At 34.3% G+C, this 18,826-nt stretch overlaps 2 protein-coding genes across 3 annotated transcripts; one reads left to right on the forward strand and one right to left on the reverse strand.

Moving 5' to 3' along the window:
* Nucleotides 1-1,169: 1,169 nt before the first annotated feature.
* Nucleotides 1,170-2,540, reverse strand: LOC134281736 (uncharacterized). The gene is made up of 2 exons (XM_062764168.1): nucleotides 1,941-2,540; nucleotides 1,170-1,806 (listed from the first exon to the last, which is right to left on the reverse strand). Exons 1-2 carry the CDS (start codon nucleotides 2,410-2,412, stop codon nucleotides 1,496-1,498), a joined length of 783 nt encoding a protein of 260 aa, XP_062620152.1. The 5' UTR covers nucleotides 2,413-2,540; the 3' UTR covers nucleotides 1,170-1,495.
* A 294-nt stretch (nucleotides 2,541-2,834) lies between these two features.
* LOC134281737 (uncharacterized) lies at nucleotides 2,835-10,542 on the forward strand. 2 transcript variants are annotated; one of them, XM_062764170.1, is made up of 12 exons: nucleotides 2,835-2,895; nucleotides 3,908-4,057; nucleotides 4,331-4,460; nucleotides 4,552-4,714; nucleotides 5,039-5,201; nucleotides 5,301-5,449; nucleotides 5,555-5,643; nucleotides 7,693-7,793; nucleotides 9,739-9,849; nucleotides 9,947-10,079; nucleotides 10,181-10,279; nucleotides 10,361-10,542. In XM_062764170.1, exons 2-12 carry the CDS (start codon nucleotides 3,908-3,910, stop codon nucleotides 10,501-10,503), a joined length of 1,431 nt encoding a protein of 476 aa, XP_062620154.1. In that variant the 5' UTR covers nucleotides 2,835-2,895; the 3' UTR covers nucleotides 10,504-10,542. The 2 variants fall into 2 exon arrangements, with proteins under 2 accessions (XP_062620154.1, XP_062620153.1); XM_062764169.1 differs by lacking the exon at nucleotides 2,835-2,895 and having other exon boundaries at nucleotides 3,584-4,057.
* The last annotated feature ends 8,284 nt before the right edge of the window (nucleotides 10,543-18,826 follow it).

Raw genomic sequence — 18,826 nt, forward strand, 5'->3', positions numbered from 1 at the left:
TAAAAGACACAGAGACTGCCACACCTTGCTTAACTGATTAAAAACAAAAAGGTTCAACAACCAAATAAAATGAACGACTAACGAGATGGCTTCACTTTTCCATCGTCAACTTCCTCTTTGAATGTTGTCATTAGCTGAAGAACTGTAGCTCTCTGCTTGAGAAAAGTCGGACAGTTCTTTGCTTTATCTGTCCGACTTTTCTCAAACAGAGAGCTACAGTTCTGCAGCTAATGGCTGCATATGGTGTTTTTCTATTTCTATTTTTAGTGGAGAGAAAGCTCTTAAGTAAGATCAGTTTTTAACTACGACAGATGATGTTACAATATTTCAACAACCTCGTGAATATAATCAGCATTTCGTAAATTTTATGGTTTTTGAATGATACTTTGTAATAAATTAACATGCATTGGGTCGTACTTTGCAATTGTCAGATTTCATTCCAGTTGTTGTACTAAATTTGACGGAATATTTCGTCTAATTGATCAATACATATAAGGCTCACGGCGGATGTAACCCGGTCTATATGGGGTGTTACTCCTCCTATAGGCAAATGATTCCACCTCTAGGATTTATGTCCCATTCCCAGTTTTATGAAATCGACCGCTCTTTGCTATCTTTGAACACCCCAACTTCCTCCAGGAAACGCTATCGACTTATGAAATTATACCGGTATATTCACAATCACAACGTTGATAATGCCCCGGCCTTTTGGGGGATTTTATATACCTGAGTAGCAGCTTATGGCGAAGATTAAAGTCTCTAAAATGCGTGTCAAACTCCAAGGTGAAGAGATAAAAAAAATATTGGTACCCCCCCCCCCCCAATTTCTTTAAATAAAAAAACCCGCCGACTTGTCCATATTGTCTCAATGCAATGAATATGCCTGTGAACTATGAAAGCCATATCACCAAGCATTCAAAGATATATATGCCAAAAGATTTTTTTTCACAGTAGGTTAAACATATCAAGGCCAAGGACTAAAGATCAAAACTATTGGCAAGGGAAGGTCTTGTTGCAAGAAATAAATATGAAAGCCATAGCTCGAAACAATCAAAAGTTATGGGCAAGGTTAAAGTTTTTGAGGACAAACAGACAAACGACTATTAAACCGAGAGACGGACAGACAGAGCAAAATGAAATGCCTCCAAATCATTCATTAGGAAGAAGAGTAAATAAAATTGTTTTATTCATTCTGTATGACTAGTATGGGACTTAACTACAGATATAATGTTAGTAGTTGCGATCTTTACACAGAACTTGACAAAACCTGACTGAGCTACATTCAGGCACAAAGGAGCAAGTAAGGAGTGGTGTGTACCGCAATAATTTTCCTAGAGCACAAACTTTACAATAGAATGCTTCAACATCCGTCAATGAGCACTGACAAGGATGCGAGCATTTTAGAATGATGGCTGTCTACAGTCGAGAGGATTTTCAGGAAACGGTAAACAATTCCCTTGTTTCCTCATTTTCACTTGTAATAATGCAAAAAATTCTATGTTGGTTCCTCAGACTTGTCTTCTGTGTTATCCACATCTAAACGTATGTGACGGCATAGATTTGGATTATTTGGCACGAATACCGTTTCACGAGGGGTCATTAATGAGTCCAAATCGTTCTTCAGCACAAACTGTCTCTGTTCCTTAACAAAGTCAGTAATATCGTAAATATTGCGGATCCATTGCTCGTTGAATTTTTCTAGAATTTCTCCTTTTAGTCCAAGCTGTACTGCCCGTCTTGTGCATTTATTGCCGTGTGGTGTGTGATCGGGATCCCACTGCAATCGAACACCCCCGTCCCCAAAACCTGTCATGATATAAATTACAACTTGTATAAAAAAGTGTGTTAATTATAAAAAAAAAAAAACGAATTCATATCTCAAACACATTGTCTATTTTTTTAAAAAAATATGAGCACTAATACTAATTTTTAGTACATACCAACTTGTGGACCCCCTGGGCCGTATGCATCCTTACTGGCATCTTGCGAGACCCGTAGAATTTCCAAAAAACCATCAATAGTCAATCGAATGGCAAGGATTCGATCCTGATTAGATTTTTCGGCCCATCCAGACCTATACATCATCCACAGAAAGTTTGTTTTAATCCAAGTCATTCTGTTAAAGCTGTATAGAGGGCCACCGAATTTTCCGTTTTTATCCGCATATTCAGCTATTTCTTTGCGAAATGCCTGGTAGACTATGATCGTGTTGTCGTCGTACTGAGCAAGAATATGTCTTCCCTCTTTGGGCCATCGCTTTAATTGTTCCTGATATTTTTCTGTTTCTAGCCCAAACGTGCTTTTAGAATTATTTGATGCCATTTTGGACCAGAGATTCATTGGACATGTAGGAGTACGAGAGCTTCTTATACGTGCGATCTGCCGTATTTCTCTAAGTTGCGAAATAACCATGAATCCTATGACCGATTGTTATGAAATATTTTTATTGAAAAACTAACAAAAAAAGAAAATAAAATAAAAAAGGATGACATAAAATCACTTGCATTACCATTTAAAACGCAAAATTACATGTATATGTACCTAAAGCCAACTTCCGCAAAACTTAGTCAGATCTTGTCCTACGGTTTACAATAACGGTCATAAATTTAGAATATTATATATTTTCCCCTGGAATTTTGAATGAAGTTTTTTTTATGAAGTTTCGATGCAAGTTTCTGTTTATGTATACACTTATTTTGTGAATACTTTTTATCCACGATTATGAAGAAAGTTGATCGTTAAATAACATTACTGTGCACTTTTTCAATAATAAGGCGCCGCGACATTTTTTCAGTCACTAATGCAAATGCATAACAAAGACAGCACGCATATTGTGACGTCAGATATAACGTCACTTGAGAATGGATATTCTGCATTGTGATTGCAAAATGTGAGGTAAGGAAAAAAAAACAATGAGTTTTCAGTGTACAACCCCGCAATACCGTGGGGCGGCAACGGCACAGTAAAACATGATGACTCAGGACCCCTGGCATTGTTTATATATATGCTAAGGGTGTTTTATTATCCGTATTTGGCGCGTTTGGCGATATCTAGATGATAAGGGCCCATTAATAACTTTATATTGTATGTCAAACGAGATGACTTAAATTATACTTATACGATACTCAAGAAGACGTTTCGAATACGAATAATTTTATAAAGCCAGCTACTAACATATGAGCTGATGTTACAGGGTTTTTTTAAAAACAACTTTAATTGAGTCTGCATTTCGCAAATTCTATTGTCGTTATAATGATCTTGATTGCAAATATAACAGATTATTTGGTCCTAATTTACCTGAATTGTTTCATATAAATTGTTAGACTTTGTTGACCAGTCGACATAGGATGCTCATCATGCTCATTCACTCCTCTCAGGCACCTGATCCCACTTAAGGGATTTCCAGGACTTCGTGTTTTGTAGCATTGTTTTAAAGACAAAATTCACAGTCTTCATTAAAAAAAAAATCATCGAATGGTAAAAAAAATCAGAATGCATACGGTACCTACTTAACACCCCCCACACCCCCCCCACACACAAACACGCACACATACACTAAATACACGTGGGCTATATGTATCGAGTTGCCCTGACTTCAAATTTCTAAATGAGATATTGAATATCGCTTGTCAAAATCTGTTACACGTCAGTGATTTGAATTTTAAATTCAAACCGATAGTTTTTGCGCTTATTTATAACTTTAAAAGTAAAGGTTTCTTTGTTGTTATCTGATATCAGTAAGCAAAAACCGAATGTTAATGGCGATCATTCCTAGCTTATTCCACACAGAAATGCTGCCACAGAAAAGGGTATTTTTATCACTGCGTCATTAACACTAAGAAAGTAAGATGATCTTTAATAAGAATAGATTTCTGAATGTTTATGTCCAAGGATATTCTAACAAGAGATGGGGAACACAAATGCCAAGGAATCTAAAGAGAACTATGGATCTGGCGGAATGGAAGATCTGTCATATACCCGAAGTGACAGCCTGATCAGCGCGCGCTCCCAAAACCCGGAAGTCAGCAGTCACGTGCTTCCACCACTGGCATTTCAGGTACATTGTACTAAAGTTCTATTGCCCTGCAAAATAACAAGATTGGTTTATTTATAGGCGAAAAGACATATTGCAGCAACACAGAACTTTATTTAAAACATAAATTTACAACCTTAATTATTAGGTACATAAAATATCCTAATAAACTCTGTTTTAATATAAACAATGGTACAACAAAATATTAACATGGTTTACACAGCATGGTTACTTTGAACTAATTATCTGTCATTATGCTTTTCTTGTTTTCGTCTTCTTTTCTCTCTTTTCCTGTAGAGAGTTAGGCGATGTTTACTTCGTCTCCCATTAGGTGAGGGACAGGAAATAAGGGAGGAGGCAATAGAGAGAGTCGCCAAACACATTGTCGTGGAAACATACGATCCTGGCAAAGACATAATTCTAAAAGGTCAGTTACTTCTGTGAGTACATTTCAGTGACACGTGATCATCAGTGACAATGACACATTTGTACACCTTCTTATGTCCCTTTGCTTGTAGGTGATTCCACAAAAGGGATCTTTGTTATTATAGAAGGAAGTCTGAGCGTTCGGTCCGAGGGTGGGGACGAAATTTTCTCCAACCTCAGTGAGGGCGACTTCTTCGGGGAAATCTCGTTGATATTTGACATCCCGTGTACTGCGAGAGTTCAAACAGATACAAGGTCAGATATTACTAAATGGAAAGAAAATAAGTACTGGTACAGTTCAATAAAAAGTAGATGTGTTCGTTTTGAATGAACTTGATAAATTCATAATATAATTATAAACAATCAAATAATATTGTTCATAAAAATACAATGTAAAAATAAAATGTATATAGAAATCGCCTCGACCATTGGCCTTGAATCAAAAACAATGTCTGTATATCCAAAATAGATTATTGATATTGTTGGCTTTTGAAAAAAAAATACTTGTAAATCTTGTCTATACATTGATCAATAACCAGAACACTTCTCAAATGTCACATAATTTCCTCCGACACACAGTTGCCTTCTGGCTCACCTGGAGCCTCATACCGCCAGGAGACTGTTCCACAAAGTTAGTGTCGATATCCTCGACTGGTTTGTTACACGTAGATATCTACCAATAAGCAGCGATATCGACGTTGATCGATGTTTTCGGCGAATGTCGTATACATACCTCAAAGCAGTAAGTATATATTACATTTCTTCAGTTGTTAATTTTTCAAAAACGATCTGGTGAAAATATGGTCATCTTCAAGTTTTAACAACACTTCCTTTGGTTTAGTGTCCTGTATTCAAAAAGTGGTGCGAGGATTCTTTAAAGACTCTTATCTTAGATTTGGACCCGGCTATGGTAGTATTGTATCAACCAAACACCTCTATCATCTGCAACAATGACCCGCCCATAGCTCTCGACATCATTATCCGCGGAAGGTAATTCTTTGTCTCAAAATCAAAATGAATTTGAACTATCAATGCTCAAGATTTCCTATGTCAAGTACCAGACTAAGATATAATTTGCCCCTATAAATAAAACAGGGCAGTCATCCAGGACGAACAATCAAAAACATTGGTAACCATTGATGTAAGTAACCAAGGAGACGACCCTGTTGTCATTGGAGAGGAAGGTAAAGTATAATATACCAATAGATCATTTAAATAGATTAAATATGGTCAATTAAAATTTGATTAATAAACCTTGGTAGTTTGATTGTTAGATACACCTGATATCTAATAAGTTTAGTTTGTAACACAAAAAGCTTGCAATTGACTATTAAATGTTGTTTTGTTTGACGGTATGCATGAAATAAGCAGTCTTTGAATAAATCCTAACGAAAAAAAATTATAGTTAACTATAACTTGGTTATAACTTTGATACTCTGAAAACTTAGATTTACTGTGGTGATAACTTTGACACTTTGATTTACTATAGTGATAACTTTGACACTTCCATTTACTATAGTGATAACTTTGACACTTTGATTTACTATAGTGATAACTTTGACACTTTGATTTACTATAGTGATAACTTTGACACTTCCATTTACTATAGTGATAACTTTGACACTTTGATTTACTATAGTGATAACTTTGACACTTTGATTTACTATAGTGATAACTTTGACACTTCCATTTACTATAGTGATAACTTTGACACTTTGATTTACTATAGTGATAACTTTGACACTTTGATTTACTATAGTGATAACTTTAACACTTCCATTTACTATAGTGATAACTTTGACACTTTGATTTACTATAGTGATAACTTTAACACTTCCATTTGCTATAGTGATTACTTTGACACTTTGATTTACTATAGTGATAACTTTGACACTTTGATTTACTATAGTGATAACTTTAACACTTCCATTTACTATAGTGATTACTTTGACACTTTGATTTACTATAGTGATAACTTTGAAACTTCCATTTACTATAGTAATTACTTTGACACTTTGATTTACAATAGTGATAACTTTGACACTTTGATTTACTATAGTGATAACTTTGACACTTTGATTTACTATAGTGATAACTTTGACACTTTGATTTACTATAGTGATAACTTTGACACTTTGATTTACTATAGTGATAACTTTAACACTTCCATTTGCTATAGTGATTACTTTGACACTTTGATTTACTATAGTGATAACTTTGACACTTTGATTTACTATAGTGATAACTTTAACACTTCCATTTACTATAGTGATGACTTTGACACTTTGATTTACTATAGTGATAACTTTGACACTTTGATTTACTATAGTAATAACTTTGAAACTTCCATTTACTATAGTAATTACTTTGACACTTTGATTTACAATAGTGATAACTTTGACACTTTGATTTACTATAGTGATAACTTTGACACTTTGATTTACTATAGTGATAACTTTGACACTTTGATTTACTATAGTGATAACTTTGACACTGATTTACTATAGTGATAACTTTGACACTTTGATTTACTATAGTGATAACTTTAACACTTCCATTTACTATAGTGATAACTTTGACACTTTGATTTACTATAGTGATAACTTTAACACTTCCATTTACTATAGTGATAACTTTGACACTTTGATTTTCTATAGTGATAACTTTGACACTTCCATTTACTACAGTGATAACTTTGACACTTCCATTTACTATAGTGATAACTTTGACACTTTGATTTAATATAGTGATAATTATGAAAACGTTGATTGACCATAGTGAACACTGTGAAAACTTAAATTTGTTTTACTATAGTGATAACTATGAAAACTGTGATTTACCGTACTGATCACAGTGAAAACTTTGATTTTCTATATTAGTGATAACTTTGAACTCTTTCACATAGTGATAACAATGGCACTATAGTATTCACTTTGAAAACTTTTATTTACTATTATGATAATGATCACTTTGAAATACTTGATTTGATATAGTGATTGATAACTTTGACACCTCGATTTACTATACTTAACTATTAATAGTAAACTATAGTTAACCGTGGAATATGTTTAATTGTTAGGGAAGGATTTGGTAGCAATCCTCCTGGAAAAGAAGGGCATTGTATCTCTATCAATATGTGGGAAACTGACTAGTGTAATAAACAATAACGACTGTACATTTTTTTAGTCTTACCATGCTAGATATTGTATCATAATTATTAATTTCCTTATAAGGAATGTATCTAGAACAGCCGAGCAGGGTCTCTATAATGACCACCACGTGTTGTGAAATCATACACATCAAGGAGGAATGGCTACAGAACACGCTGGATAAGGTACAATTATCGTCTATCAGCTAGTAATATCAGCTTCCCACTAAAATAATTTATGAATGTCTCCAAGTGGCTTTTCACGTTAAAAGATCTTATAACATTCATTTTCTTTCCTATGTTGATTCGTTATATATCTATTTTTACTCGAAATACTAGTAAAAGACACCAGTTAAAGAGTCTGGTGCAACTGTTTATCCCATGACCGACAATTTTTTCTTTGATCTTCGCAAGGGTGTATTTCTCATATCAACATAAGTGTGGTGATATATTAAATATCACATATGTGATATAAAGCTAGTGATATCCAACTGTTATACCCTGGATGTAGGAGGAGCTATGCAAATGAGACAAAAATTCGTTTCTGGATTTTAATGAACTAACAAAAACAAGAGAAAAACAAAACATAACAGATAACACAGTTTAAATCAAAACAAAAAAGACATCGACACGGTCTGGCGGAGCATAATTCTCGAAGCGGATAACTTCATCTTCCATGATAGGAATTCGCACATTCAATAATAGCATTTTCCTTCCCGGCATCCTCTGAAAAGTTCATATAATGAACACCTTGACAACCTTGCTCTCATGTACCGTAGAATATCGGAACAGATCGGATATAAAGTCCTCGGGGGTAGGGGAATCCATATGCGCACCTGGCTTCAATTACAGTGTACAGTACGCAAGTTCTTGGTATTTACTAGTTTCGGGAATGATTTTAAACTCACCAAGTTGCTGTTTTGCTGAGATTTCCAGTCGTTGAACACTTGAACCATGTTGACTGCCCATGAAGTGTTACGGCTCGTGGTTTAACTTTCTTGATTTTTTAAGCGCACTTATTTCAATGGCCGACACATGTTTTCCGAATCTAGTATTTTCAGTCCATTCCGTAAAATATTTTCCCGTTTCAGTTCCGGAAACTGTAAATGGAAATTCATAAAGTCCTGGCCCCATGGGCCATTTAAATCCGATTGCCCTAGTTCATACATCTGAACTGCTTGACTCTTGAAAATTATCCTCGTCGTAGGCTTGCTGAAAAACGACGATTCTTTACGCTGGACCCCTTCCGCCATTTTCGCCAGATCATAGAACAAATGAATTGATTATCTCAAGAAATTGATCACGTGTTACAGTACTATGAAAATTACCAAATTTGTAAATCCGTTACTTGGATACCAAAAACCCCTCGCGTTAAGACTATCACGTGGTTCTGTTTCAGAGTCTTTATTAGTTGATGTGAAGAAAATACCAAATATGGGAAAAGGTCAAATGAAGGGTCATGGGATAAATCAGTTACATGATTGACAGCTCGATGATGCATACAAAATATCGTTGAGTTATTGCAAACTCGGAGGCTAACGCCTCCTCGCGTGCAATAACTCAACGATATTTTGTATGCATCATCTCGTGTCATCATGTAACTATTACTTAACATTTAGAAATACTAAATAGAAATCTAATAGCAAACATTTTTGATAAAAGGCATTAATTTAACTTTAGCATCTTATAAACTTTCCTTTCTTATGAAGAAGTTAATTTATACCTTTCTCATACCTCCTTTTGGAATTTAGTTTCCCGGTTGCTTCAATAGCAAGGGCAGGTCTGCGTGCAAACAATTTCTAAGACTATGCAAGCTATTGACAAATAAGTTGATTAAACAAGGATAATTAGAGTCTCTTTTATAGTCAATAGTTTGTTCTTGTTTTTTTTTTGCCCTGCTTCCAGTTTGCATTGTTTCGATAAAACCCTTCTGCTTTGAACTGTTCATTTGTTCCCATTTGGGTATATCTTAAGAGTTTAATTTTTGCAAGATTCTGCATATTGTAAAACTTTCTGAACCGAATAATAATACTAGTATAAAGACGCAAATTCCTCTATATAAATCAATGTTTACTTCTCACAAAAACATGATCTCCAAGTAAAGTTCATCTAATACTGTTAACTAATATAGTATCCAGAAGATGCAGGGAGTTTCTGGAAACAAAGAAAGACAAGATGGAGGGCACTATTAAACAAGAAGAAAGAAGTTTATCAACAATATCCAGCTCTTCTTCAATTTGAGGTAAATTTACCTCCAATGTATACTTGCTACTGTTATGAATTAGAGTTCAAGTCCTTTTTTCTGCCTTTAAAGGGTAATCTGATTTATTTTAATGCAGGTGATCTACCAACTGCTGAAAAACAGCAGTGTTCTCTCCAAGTGTTCAACAGACTGTGTTCAACATCTAGCCCTCCACGGAATCCCTGAACAGTACCAGGTGAATGACTACGTGTGCATTCAGGAGGAGATAGGTGAGCAACATTTTAAGGCAAAAAGATCATATAAGTGCAACATTACAAGATATTTTGTGTGAGGCTACCATTCCTATCTGCTATTTTTGTCTGATATACAGATGATGGTAGTCTAGTCTTAGTCTTGGTTGGAGAGTTAGAACTAATCACGGATCCCGATACCAGATATGCCTACACCGTCAACGAAGGGGAAATTTTCTGTAAGGTTGACTTTATTTCCGATCATGTTTTTAAGAGTTATTTTTCATCGATTCAGTAAATGTTATTCTGTCTTACTACAGGTCCAAATGAGTGGATGAAGCCCCGTGTAAAGCTGGTAGCTAGATCTGAGAGTCTGGCCTTTAAAATTGACAGTAGTGCGGTGAAAGAAGCGCTAAAGAAGAATCCGGGTTGTGAATTAGTATACCCTGTTCAACCATTATAAAACATGACTACCTCTTAATGTAATTTTAGAAGCAATCAATGTGACAATAAAAAAATTATATTTTATTAACAGCGATTCCATGAATCAAAGTCAACAAATAAAAAAGACAAATAACAAAAATTATCAAATGCAAACATGTAGCACCACGTGACTAGCTCTCAGAAGATGACGGTGTGTCGTCGGTTGTTCATAGACATGGATGTGTGAACGAAGCGCCTCTTTTTCAGCGTGACATTTTCCATGATTTCTGGGAGCTCATTGATATCAGGTATGGCAGTCAGGCAGGCGTCACGGCCGCGGAAACTCCGGAATCGCCGTGGTTTGGCGGTTTCCTGTTTAATATCGGGGAGACTGAGATACAGATGTTTGGACTTGTTCGTGTCTCTCTGTATTATACCATACTCCGTCCCTTTGTTTAGGCTTGTATCAGACGTGCTCTTTGCTTTGATTAGACCTTCTACAACAGAATTAGATCGTGCAAGTCTTGGCTTTTCTGGAATTGGTGGAAATGATTGCGAGAGTCCAATTTCTCTCAAAAGTTCCATCGGTTTCTCAATTTCTCCCAGTTTAACACGTTTCTTTTCAAAGTTGGTGACATCAAAATCGAATTTAGTCAAATTCTTATGTTCTTTCTTTCCCTTGTTCTTCTCTTCTCGTGTAAATTCTGCATATTCCTTGAGGCGCTCTATTCGTTTTTTATCGTCTGTTTCATGTGGCAGGATCTGGTCTTTGAGATATTCCACAGTTTTCTTATCCTCCTGTAGCTGAGTATACTCCCGCGTTATCTCTAACTTCTGCTTTGTCAGTACACGAAGTTCGTGATGCCAAAGAGAATCAATATGGCGGAGCTCGCGATCCAAGAGACGCTGCTCGCGCACATTCTTAAGCGATGCGTTCATTTTTTGAATTTCCTTGTGTAATCAATACAGTTCTTGTTTTTCTTTCTCATCTGTTTAGTCTTGTACTGGAACCCTGGAAAAGTAACACGTTCATGTCTCAATTACTTGATCGAAAGAATACGTACAAATATAAAGTTGTTGCATGGTCGATAGAATTTCACGACATTTTGCCAAAATTATAAATACAGTACACCGTATATGAAGGATACGATAAAGTCTTTAACGGTTCGGATTTACAATGACCCAAAAAGTTTAAATACTTACACGCGAAATTATATCCAATAACTTCTCCCTGTAAAAGTACAGGGATATTTCTCATATCATTTTTATTTCCAAAAAAAAAAAAATTGATAACTTGGAATATCCCAATAATATCCCAAATTTTTTAATTTAATTTAATCAATATTGTATTATGTAAAGTAAGATTACATAATTGGATTGGAGATCAGGCCTATAAAAGTCCTCTCCAAATTTTGACGTGTATGTCAACAAAAAATGCATTAAACAAGCGTTTTGGTAATGAACAAAGAATTTTCAGATCTCCCACATCTAACAGATACTCCTGTATATATAAATGTTCTTTTCTCCCCCACCCCCCAAAAATAAATAATTCAACATTTCATTTCTTTCAATGTTTTGCAAAAGAAAAGAGCAAGACAACGAATATGAGCATGATGAAAGATGTGGCTGCAAAAACCAATTTGCACTTGACACCCCGCCAATATACTAGTAGCTGCCACCCCAGCAAGATCCGCCATTTGAACTGTATAGATTCACTTTGACAGTGTATAGCACGAATCTGAATGTTTTGTCTTAAAAAAGTATAAGTGTTGTTAATCATGCAAAATTAGAAGTATCTTTTACAGTCATCCAATTACCGTAAAGTTCATTATATAAACAGTTAATCTCCCGTTATTAACGAAATGTTGGTTATTTTAAAGTAAGCCATGGATGTCAACAGACGGTTTAGACAAATTGGGGTTAGAAAGATGAACAAATTATTTTACGAACAGAAAGGCATCACACAGACATAAAACATACCTTATCGTTGCATCGTATGCAATCATTGGAAAAAAATTAGTTCCAAAATATAAAGCTTTGATGTGCAATACCGCATATATGTGTTAAACAATTTTTAAGGTTTGATCTCCGACAATCGGATTTAACACTAGAGCAGTGGTGGATTGGAAAAGAAGTTTTAATTCCAAGAGCTGATCATAAGAAAATCACTGGCAAAGTAGACAGATTCTGGCAGCTTTCCTCCATTTATTTAACCGTTTTCTATTTGCTTTGTTTGAGGTGACGTCTTTGCCACACGTAGTTAGAGAGAAGTTTTGTTTTTGGGGATAGGTCACCTGTTAATCCAAATGACCCGATTTAGGTTAGGAATATAAACATTATGACACATATTAAAAAGCATCTTCGCTAGCCAAGGGTTTCCGATCCGATAGGTATCGGATCGGAAACCCTTGGCTAGCGAAGATGATTAAAAAGAAACATCGACATCATAAAATACATTATAATTGTTTTGATTGTTGTATTTATAAGCTGTGTTGTAAAACGAAGTCAGTCGGTGCGTTTTGCCTCAGGAAAATATTTTAAAAATCAAAAAAGTTACATACATTGTTTTGATAGATTTAATTTCTACAAATCAGATATTTGATATGTTATTTGTATATATTAATGCGATTTTCTTTTTTGGGTTTAAAGTGAATGTAAAAAATGGACCGAACCTTTTAAAATAAAAAGTCTTAAACACTTCATAAATATCTAATATTAGAAATCGCATAATAAATTAAAGAAAACTAAAAATATGTAATAATAATTTATTTTATATCATTAAACACTGTTTTAAAACGCAAACAAACAACGTACACTATAAATGATGAAGTTGGTGAATAAAAAGTAACAGATTTCAGAGGGAAAATGAAAATGACCGAGAGACAAACATACATACATACGTAAATAAAAAAAAACATATTAACGATGTCGGTATAACGACTTTGATGAAATCTTGTAACGTCAACTTTTTTGTACGTAGCCTGTCTTACTCAGCGCATGCTATTATGTACTGATGATACAAACACCATGTGTAAGTAATACTGTAATCTGTAATGGTAGATATTGGCCTGAGTTGCCAAGTTTTTTTTTTCAAAGATATAGTTGTAGTAATGGGAATGAAAAAACATCGTTAAAGTTTTTCCTAATGGAGACAAAATAAATTGATCATGTGTAGTCTTTCCATGTTTCTTTTTCACTTTTAGTATTAATACTTTAACAGGAATGAAAATGTAGATATTATCTACTCACTTTGACACTTAATTTTCCGATTCGATTCTTTGATATAGATTTGAAGCTCTGTCCATTCTTACAACAGCCTTCCCTTCATATTTATCCCATCGTCCGACATAACCCTCTACTGAATTTTAATACAAATGAAGTTCTGTCGCCATGCAGTTCAAAGATCGAGCTCCTGCTGGAAGCAAAGACAACTTAAAGTTACCTTCCGATCGTCAAAGTACTAGTACAACCAGAAATGACGTGTCCATCTTGGACTGTAGCATAGGCGTCGGAACCGGGAGGGGGGGGGGCTAAGCCCCCTCCTCGCTTTTTTTGCAAATATATACAAAATATAGGCATTGAAAATTGGGGTTGACTTTTTTTTTTGGTTTAGCCCCCCCCCCCCTCGTTTCAATTTGCTTCCGACGCCTATGTGTAGAAAGAATTAACTTAGCTGAAACAATAATGATTAAGGTAATATCTGTGTAGGTAATACATGTATGGGTCATTTTCAAAAAAAGTCTATTTTTTGAATGACATATTTTGAAAAATGAAAGTGGTTTTACTGTGACTTTTTCAACTTTATTTGAATAATATAGTAATAAACTACTAAAATCCACTGCATTGCATGAAAGAAAATATTTCTTTTAAAAAATATTGACATTTTATCTTAGTCATTTAAACTTTAATGTCCTTCCTGTTACTTTCATAAAAAGAGCTGTAAAACTCTATTTCAAAATTTTCATCAAATTATCTTTTGTATACCGTTAATAAATGAAAAAATTATTATTGAATGCCAAGATGTTTGACATTCATCTAATATATGAGCGTTTAAAAGCATGTCAAACTACCATATACCAAACAGAAGCAAAATCTACGGGTTTTTCTTCATGAAAAGTCTTATTGCGGAATGTTTATATGCTATAGTTGAAAAAAACATTCTTGTACATTATTTTTGTGATTAGAATAAACAGTTACAGAAAGTTATTTAAACAGGTGCTCTGCCAAAGCAATTTAAACTAGGAAAATATACTGGTAACAGTAAGGACTCGGGTAACAGGAAGGACAAAACAGTAACAGGATGGACAAAACAGTGTAACAGGATGGACAATGAAATCTACATTTTATATAAAAATTGACTTTTTTAAAACTTTATTGGTTAGGAAAAGAGAAATAAATGTAGAATAAAAAAAATGATTTTGTCAAATCTGGCAAATTTGAGACAATAAAAGACATTTATGTCCATCCTGTTACGAAATTTAATTCTAAAGTGCTATTAAAATATTTATCAGTTCAATTTTTGTTTATTAAAGGTACTCTATGCTGTTGCAAAACTAAGAATTTTTCATAATTTTAAGAAAAACAAATGATGAAACTTAAATAGGTATATAAATACCAGGATAATTTGTCCCTCCTGTTACAATTTTTGTCCATTCTGTTACAAGAGTGCATGTTTAAGTTATAATGGCACAATTTGAAGCACTAACTTATTTCAATATGATTTACGAAGTTTTTTAACATGTTTTATTAAAATTATATTATTTAGAAAAATAAAAGTAATTGTTTTTATTGTTAAAACTCAAGATATGAAGTCCAGTTTTCCTTACTGTTACCATATTAATGGTAACAGGAATGACAGTAACAGGATGGACATTTCTCATATAAATCACCGGTTATTTAGTATAACGTACTCTTTTTGCATCATCAAGACATTGAAACAGTTTCTTTGTAACTTAGTAAATCTGATTGTTTTAGCAGAATAAACAATTTAAAGAGTATTTGCATATTATGAAGGTAACAGATAGGACATATTTTCATTATACTCTACCAATAAGACAAACTTATCGACCTTTGAACCCTTTCTTTACTCACTTTCAAATCATGGCGCTCATAAACTTGAGACAACAGAAAATGATGATATATTGTGGATCATGAAAACAGTTCCTAGGAAAGTGAGATAACTTTTATTTTAACATTTTCTTTTTGATAACAGGAATGACATAGACTGGTGGGACATGTCACTTCCTGAATGTTAAATGCACGATACTAGTATTTAGTGGGCGGCATAAGTAAAACAATCATATTAAATTAATCTGTAAATGAATTCAATTAAAATGAGGTGCAAAATTTGTACATATCTTCACAGGGTAATATTTTCCCTATCATTTAAATAAGCGCGTTATAAAATTTTTGTTAATGTGACATGGTTTTACTGTTAAATTTTACTCGGAATGCAGAGAATATTTTTTATAAAACACCTGGGAGATGATCATAAAATTACTTATAAGCTATATGACCATGTATATTAACCAACGGGAAAAAAAATTTCACTCTAAAAAATGTTTTCCTATTATTCTGATCAAAAGACAAAAAAGTGGACTTTTTTTGAAAATGGCCCGTATATGAGACTAATGTCGTCTTCTGTACATTTAAAATACTAGCTAATTTGTGGAATGCCGGCAATCTCAGAACTTTTTGAATAAGAATGATACTATGTCTACAACATCTATATTTTTGATAGTTGTCAAATTGAATTTGAGCAAGTGACAGGCTTATTCTGAATTGTTATACTTTGTATTGTACTAACGCTAGTCGACTGTTGGCAGTTTCCATTGCATATATTGAATCAGGTGGGCGACCCGTGTGTATAAGCACCGTTTTCGGGTGGTAGTGAACGTGAGGGAAGCTGACTCACACACTTGAATCTGTAATATTTTAAAAACCCATGTAGTATAATAAGCAGCACAAGGTACATATGTGTACATGTACCCAACCATTAGCACATTCCATTTTAAGGGGTGATTAGACCCCCTCCCCCACCCCCACCCCACACCCTCCTTGGCGAGAGAGTTTTGACACTGTATGAAAAAATAAAGACAAATATGCGAATTTTTGACAGAATCAAGTGCCTGTATTTTCGAAATGCTACTTCTCCAACAGTTTCGGTCTGATTTCAATATAACTTGGCACACAAGTAGACTACACTAAGATATCGATTTTTGATTTCGATGATTGGTGTTGCCGTAGTTACTAAAAATAGAAATTTCTGTGAAATATTTTCAAAATGCTACTTCTCCAACAGTTTAAGTCTGATTTTAATATAACTGTGTATACACGTAGACTACACTAAAATACATAATTCTCTGCATCGGTTTTTAATTTCAATAAACAGTGTTGCCATGGTTACTAAAAATAGAAATATACGTGAAATACCGTTAAAGTGCTACAGTTTTGGTCTGATTTCAATGTAACTTGGCACAAAAGTAGACTACACTAAGTTATATAATTCTGTGTATCAGTTTATGATTTCGGTCAACGATGTTGCTTTGGTTACTAAAATAGAAAATTCTTTGAAATACTTTCAAAATGCTAATACAAATACAGCATTAGTCTGATTACCGACATTATAATGTGGCATGCAAGTAGACTACACTGAGATACCATAGGGGCTTGTCTTCCGGATTGATAAATGTAAAATAATTTTTTTTGAATTTGTATTTACATTAAATTCACTCTAAAAGTTGCTTTAATAAAGATTCTGACATGATCAGGCGAGAAAAATAATGTTTTAAAAAAAGTACTACACCTATATACATAAACTCTCAAAGGGACGCAAGCTGACATCTTGGAAAAAATACCCCCTCCCACTTCAGCACCTATTTCTGGACTCTAAGGCATTAATTTATTTCGTTGCCACAGTTCTCTTCCCTACAGTGATGATTTTCCTAAATGTTGATGCGGCTGTCAGTCGTGAGCACGCGTTTAATCAACAGAAAACGAATACAATTTCTTCGATTTGGAGCTCATCTCGCTGAATCGACCTAAAAAGAACGGAAGTTGACATGGTTGCTTGGTAACGACGAAAGGGCTATAATCGTGGTATTGCATACAGCGCGCTTTTAGAGCAAGTGTCCTGTAAATTATGTAACAAATTACTTATATATGAATTTAGCCTGTGAAACCAAACTTTAGCCCGTATTTATCAGTTTTCACTGTCTTTTTCTTGTCGGTAAACATTTTTTCCGCGAAACTGGAAGTCCTTTGGTGTTACCATTTGCTTTCGATTACCCTCTGAGTTTTCCGTATACAATAATTATATCTGCCCTTGCAATTTTGTCAACTTCCGTTCTTTTGAGTCGATTCAGCGAGATGAGCTCCAAATCGAAGAAATTGTATTCGTTTTCTGTTGATTTAACGCGTGTTCACAACTGACAGCCGCATCAACATTTAGGAAAATCATCACTGTAGGGAAGAGAACTGTGGCAACGAAATAAATTAATGCCTTAGAGTCCAGAAATAGGTGCTGAAGTGGGAGGGGGTATTTTTTCCAAGATGTCAGCTTGCGTCCCTTTGAGAGTTTATGTATATAGGTGTAGTACTTTTTTTAAAACATTATTTTTCTCGCCTGATCATGTCAGAATCTTTATTAAAGCAACTTTTAGAGTGAATTTAATGTAAATACAAATTAAAAAATTTTTTTTACATTTATCAATCCGGAAGACAAGCCCCTATGTGAGATACATGATTATCAGTTTCGTGTTTTGGGACAACTGCACTTTACCGGTACGTCCAAATAACATGGAAATAGCACGTGTTCCTTCTCTATAAGAGTCACGCGTCAGCGTGACGATTTCGCTAAAAAGGCAATAAAATGCAAAAATAACCTATTTTTTGAATTCCTCGTCATTTTTCATGTTAATAAACTTCGTTTAATTAACGAAGTTATTAATTAAAACTAAAAGCACTTTCAAAACAAACCTTTGGCTTTCATTTTGTCGGCCACATTCCAAAGTCGTGACGTTGTTAAGCACGTGACTTATTTCAGTGCTGTGATTGGTCAGGGTAGGTGACGTGAAATAGAAAGTTTGACTTCCACTCTATTTGATTGTAAACAGTGATTCATCATGCACTTTATTTAAGATGATTTGTGTTGTGTTTTCTATGAATGGATATTTTTAATTGATTGACTGCAACATACTAGAATTTTTGGAAATTTTAACGATAAATGTGATCCTTAGTTTATGGAAATGTTGAATAAGTGGAGGGGCAAAACTTGTAAACATGCAGTGAGGACGGTCTTGTTTCGAGAAACAGCAATCGGCAGTATAAGAAAAATGAAACGTAAGAGTCACATCTTAGATTTC

The sequence above is a fragment of the Saccostrea cucullata genome, unplaced genomic scaffold (assembly GCF_032062105.1).
Source record: "Saccostrea cucullata isolate Sc308-1 unplaced genomic scaffold, CSIRO_AGI_Scuc_v1 ctg1124, whole genome shotgun sequence".
In the NCBI taxonomy this organism is placed as follows: domain Eukaryota; kingdom Metazoa; phylum Mollusca; class Bivalvia; order Ostreida; family Ostreidae; genus Saccostrea; species Saccostrea cuccullata.